At 45.3% G+C, this 3923-nt stretch overlaps 1 protein-coding gene across 1 annotated transcript; it reads right to left on the bottom strand.

Annotated features, from left to right (window-relative positions):
- Positions 1-620: 620 nt before the first annotated feature.
- Positions 621-3068, bottom strand: LOC147724716 (uncharacterized). The gene is given in 1 exon segment (XM_086967049.1): positions 621-3068. A coding segment is annotated over 1 exon segment (2448 nt).
- Positions 3069-3923: the final 855 nt, after the last annotated feature.

Genomic DNA, 3923 nt, shown 5'->3' with positions numbered 1-3923 from the left:
TTTTAAATTTTGTTTCATATTTTAATAAATACGGCCGGGGGGGTAACTCCCCCCCGCCTTCCAAAAGTTCAAACCTGTGTCTGTCTCCTCCCATGGGGAATTGATGTTGGGAGGGGTGGCGGGCATCCCGGCCCATATTCCAAGAGACACACATCGTTAGGACCAGTAGCCCAAAGAATATCAGGTAGAGACAGCAATTCTGTTGGAATTTTATCCCTCGACAAATACATTGGAGAAACCACTTTCTTACCTAGTGTAAGTTGTACTCCCGAAGGAGAACAGTATAAAGTCGCATACAATCTTTTTACCAGGTCCAATCCCAACAAGTTTTCACCACAACCTGTTGTTAGAATAAGGGGTGCTTCGAATTCACAAGGACCAACGGACAGGGACATAGGACATGAAATCGGGTTCCTAACCGGGGCGCCAGAAAAACCTACAGAAACATTCATTTCGCCAGACAAAGGTGCGCCAGGGAGTTTTGAGTGCATCATAGAACTCTTTGTAGCACCAGTATCCAACAGAAAAGGTTCTGACACACCTGATGTAATCACCTCAACGTATGGTCCACTCTGATCTACTGGAACTGAAACAACTCCCTCTCTTTGTCTATGGCTGTCCTAGCAATCATTACCTTCCATATACTCATCTTCTGCATAGTAATCATCAGCATAGTATTGAGCTGTCCTACCAGATGCGTTATTCTGCTGATCAAACTTATTCATAGAATCCAGAGGCGGAAAGGAGCGTGCATTCTGATGGACGTTTCCACGTCCTCTACCTCTAGGTGTTTGCTGGACACCTCTACCTCTTGTGTTTGACACACCATTTGCGCGCTGTAACAGGATAGGGCAGCTATACTTAAAATGACCCTCTTCCTTGCAATATGAACACTGATTGGGACCCACAGGAACGCGTGGCTGAGTATACTCTATTCTTGGCTTTTGAAACTGTGGAGGTTGCTGATAATTATTCTGATAGTTATTCTGACCGCCATTATTCTGGCCACTACCACCACGTGGCGGGTATGCTTGCTGTAACAGGACCTTCGTTTTCAACTCTTTAGTTTTCTTTTCTGCTCTATCTTTCTCATCTTTGTCTCCGTTTTCATAATATTGCGCAGTAGCCAATATCTGTGCTGAACAGGAAACTGCCCATGAACTCTCTGAATCCTTCAATTTCTTACACAACTCTGGAAGCAGATTGTGCACGAATTTATCGACGAACAGTCACTGACCACCTTCTGTGCTCATATCCTGACCACTGTGGTCGGCAAACGTTTCTTCAAACCTGATGAAGAAATCGGACACCGTTTCATCTTTCTTCTGCTTATATGCAGACAACTTATCCCAATTTACACGCAATTCGGGCATCAAAGTCTTCATATACGTAATAATTCTACCAGGGAGTTCTGCTATTAAAGGCTCAGGTTTAGCACCACCAACTTGTCTAGCATCAGCAGCGGCAATATTCACCCATGTGTCGCCTAGCTCTTGATCATGATCCGTATGACGAATCTTTCCCCATAAAGGCTGTGGAACAACATTTCCAAACAACATGTCTACGTCGGCTAAATTCATGATACAGGAGCTTGCAGTCTGTGCTAACTCCTTATAATATCCTGCAGGATTTTTACGGGGATCAGGCAATGTCTGTTTAAGGGCCAAGACTTCAGCTCGCTTCCATGGGACGTGTACCCACACACGCTGAAAATGTGGCAAAACGGCGGGAACAGCATTTGCGTCCCCTTCCGTCCAAACTGGGGGAACCTCTCTCATGGGATATTGTCTTACCTTTCTCTTGACAGAGGAATCATAATCAAACAACGACTTGGAAACACCTTCAGTCCTAAGTGATAACAACGTCGCAACGGCTTTCCTAACATCTGAACACACAATTGTACCTTTTGAAAATTCGAACCGTACATGGTTCAACTCAGGCGGATTAGAGTCCAAATCATTTTCTTCTAAATCTTCGCATAGAAAAACACACATTTTCTCAAAAACGTACCTCTGCTTTGATGCTTCCCACTGATGGAAAACATCCATAACAGATTCTAGATCATATATTGTCGGGTTAGTCACCCATATATGTGCCAAATGGCTTAACGTCTCTTTTTCCCTAGAATCAGGCTGTTGACTACGCAACTGCTTGTGTTCAGGGGCACGAGTCGGGCTTGTCGCTCCAAACAAAGGATATAGAAGACTAGAAACAGTGCTTGCCACTCTCTGGCGGACAGACGGAGAAGTCGAGGAAAAGACAAGTGGGAAGGCAGGGTGAGATGAGGCAGATGCAGAGGCAGTGTCAGGAGGAGTACCAGGAGTGGTAGTCGATACAGTAGTTAGAGTTGTAGGAAGTATAGGAAGAGCAGGTGTAAAGGCCGGTGGCCTTTGGGGAGGCTGCACCGGAGGAACAGGAGCCAGCTGAAGAGTAGCTGGTGGGTGCTGTGGAGGAGCAGGAGGAATAACAACCATGGGTTGCACAACTAAAGGTTGTGGAGGTGCTGTAGTATTTTGCGCATAGGGGGGTGGTGAACTTAACAAATGCGACATTAGGGGATCTTTTTCAAGCTCTTTTGCTGCTTCTTGCTGAAGATGCGGCAAAACTGGGTAGCATTTATCTATTACCATTTTACGTTGCCTGTGCAACTGCTCACTCATCTGTTCTTCTTCATTGTCTTTATACTGCATAGCAGCTTGCATTATTGAGATACCCCTTTCTCTCTTATTTTTCTTTGCTAATTTAATTTCCTTTTGTTTGGCCTCCTTACGCCATAGGCGGAAAGAGTCGAACATTGCCGGCCGGGCTTTCTTCTTAAAAAGTTTAACTTCGAGGTTATCCAGGATTTCTGTATCAAAGCTACCATATTGGGGCCATTTTAAAACACCATCCTTTCTGGTGTATTTTATCCACACTTCATTGTATGTGATGGGGCCTACTCCATGTTTCACATATAATTCATAGGTTGGAGTTCCAATCGGAGGAACCGGACACGAGTCCTCCAGTTGGGAGTCCCTATTATTACAACCAAGACAAAACAAATTTCCAAGTCTGCTAAGACCAGGCATCTTTGCTCTTTAGTCTAGCTTCAAACTTCAAAGGATTATCGGTTACGATATTCTCGTGAATACACGAGTCCTTCGGTTTTGGCGCTTGCAAGTTCCAAATCAAAGTGGTCCCAAAAGGGGACACCAAACAAACTAAGGACTGGGAGACGCTCCACTTATACTTAACTGAGGTATCGATGATGTCACCAGAAGACTCGTCTATCGTTTCGCTCTACCAAACATCAAGGGTCCAAATCAGGGCGATAGTCAGGGCAGCAGTCCTTCGTAGCCGTCGGGACGCGGGGAACCTCGCAGCAAAGACCTTCGAAACCACGTCGACATACAGGGGTCGCTGAAGTGGCTGGCCGTCCTCTGGAATTTTTACACGAAGCTCCTCACGAACCTCTGGCTTGGACCGGTACCGCTGATACCGCCCCACATTGGGCGCCAACTGAGGTACTGGGTTTTTCAGAACCGGTACTGATCCGGTAACCCAGCGGTGTCAGGGGCAACACCCAAAGACCTCGAGTACTTTCCTGATTCAGACCACAGAAACACGAGTCTTCTAGGTGAAGTCAAAGATAGAATTTATTGGCTGCAACCAAGTAACAAGCGTCTTAGAAGTACAACAACACGGTGTGTATATTCTCAGGAGACTGCTCGTTTTTACAGAGCCAGCCTTCTCTTTTTATACACAATAATACACTTCAGGCAAAATTCTTGGTTTTACAATTCGACCATAAACATATTTTCACAATAAAGAAAAAGCAAAGTCATGATGGCAAGTCCATATTTTCGTTTGTCCAGTTCGTGATAGATTACCCGGCCAGGCCCAGAACTTCCATCAGATATCGATGAAACCCCAATAAAATCGGG

The sequence above is a fragment of the Lissotriton vulgaris genome, chromosome 4_1 (genome assembly GCF_964263255.1).
Source record: "Lissotriton vulgaris chromosome 4_1, aLisVul1.2, whole genome shotgun sequence".
In the NCBI taxonomy this organism is placed as follows: domain Eukaryota; kingdom Metazoa; phylum Chordata; class Amphibia; order Caudata; family Salamandridae; genus Lissotriton; species Lissotriton vulgaris.
Note: the sequence above shows the minus strand (reverse complement) of the source record. Positions and strands in the feature narration are given on the sequence as shown.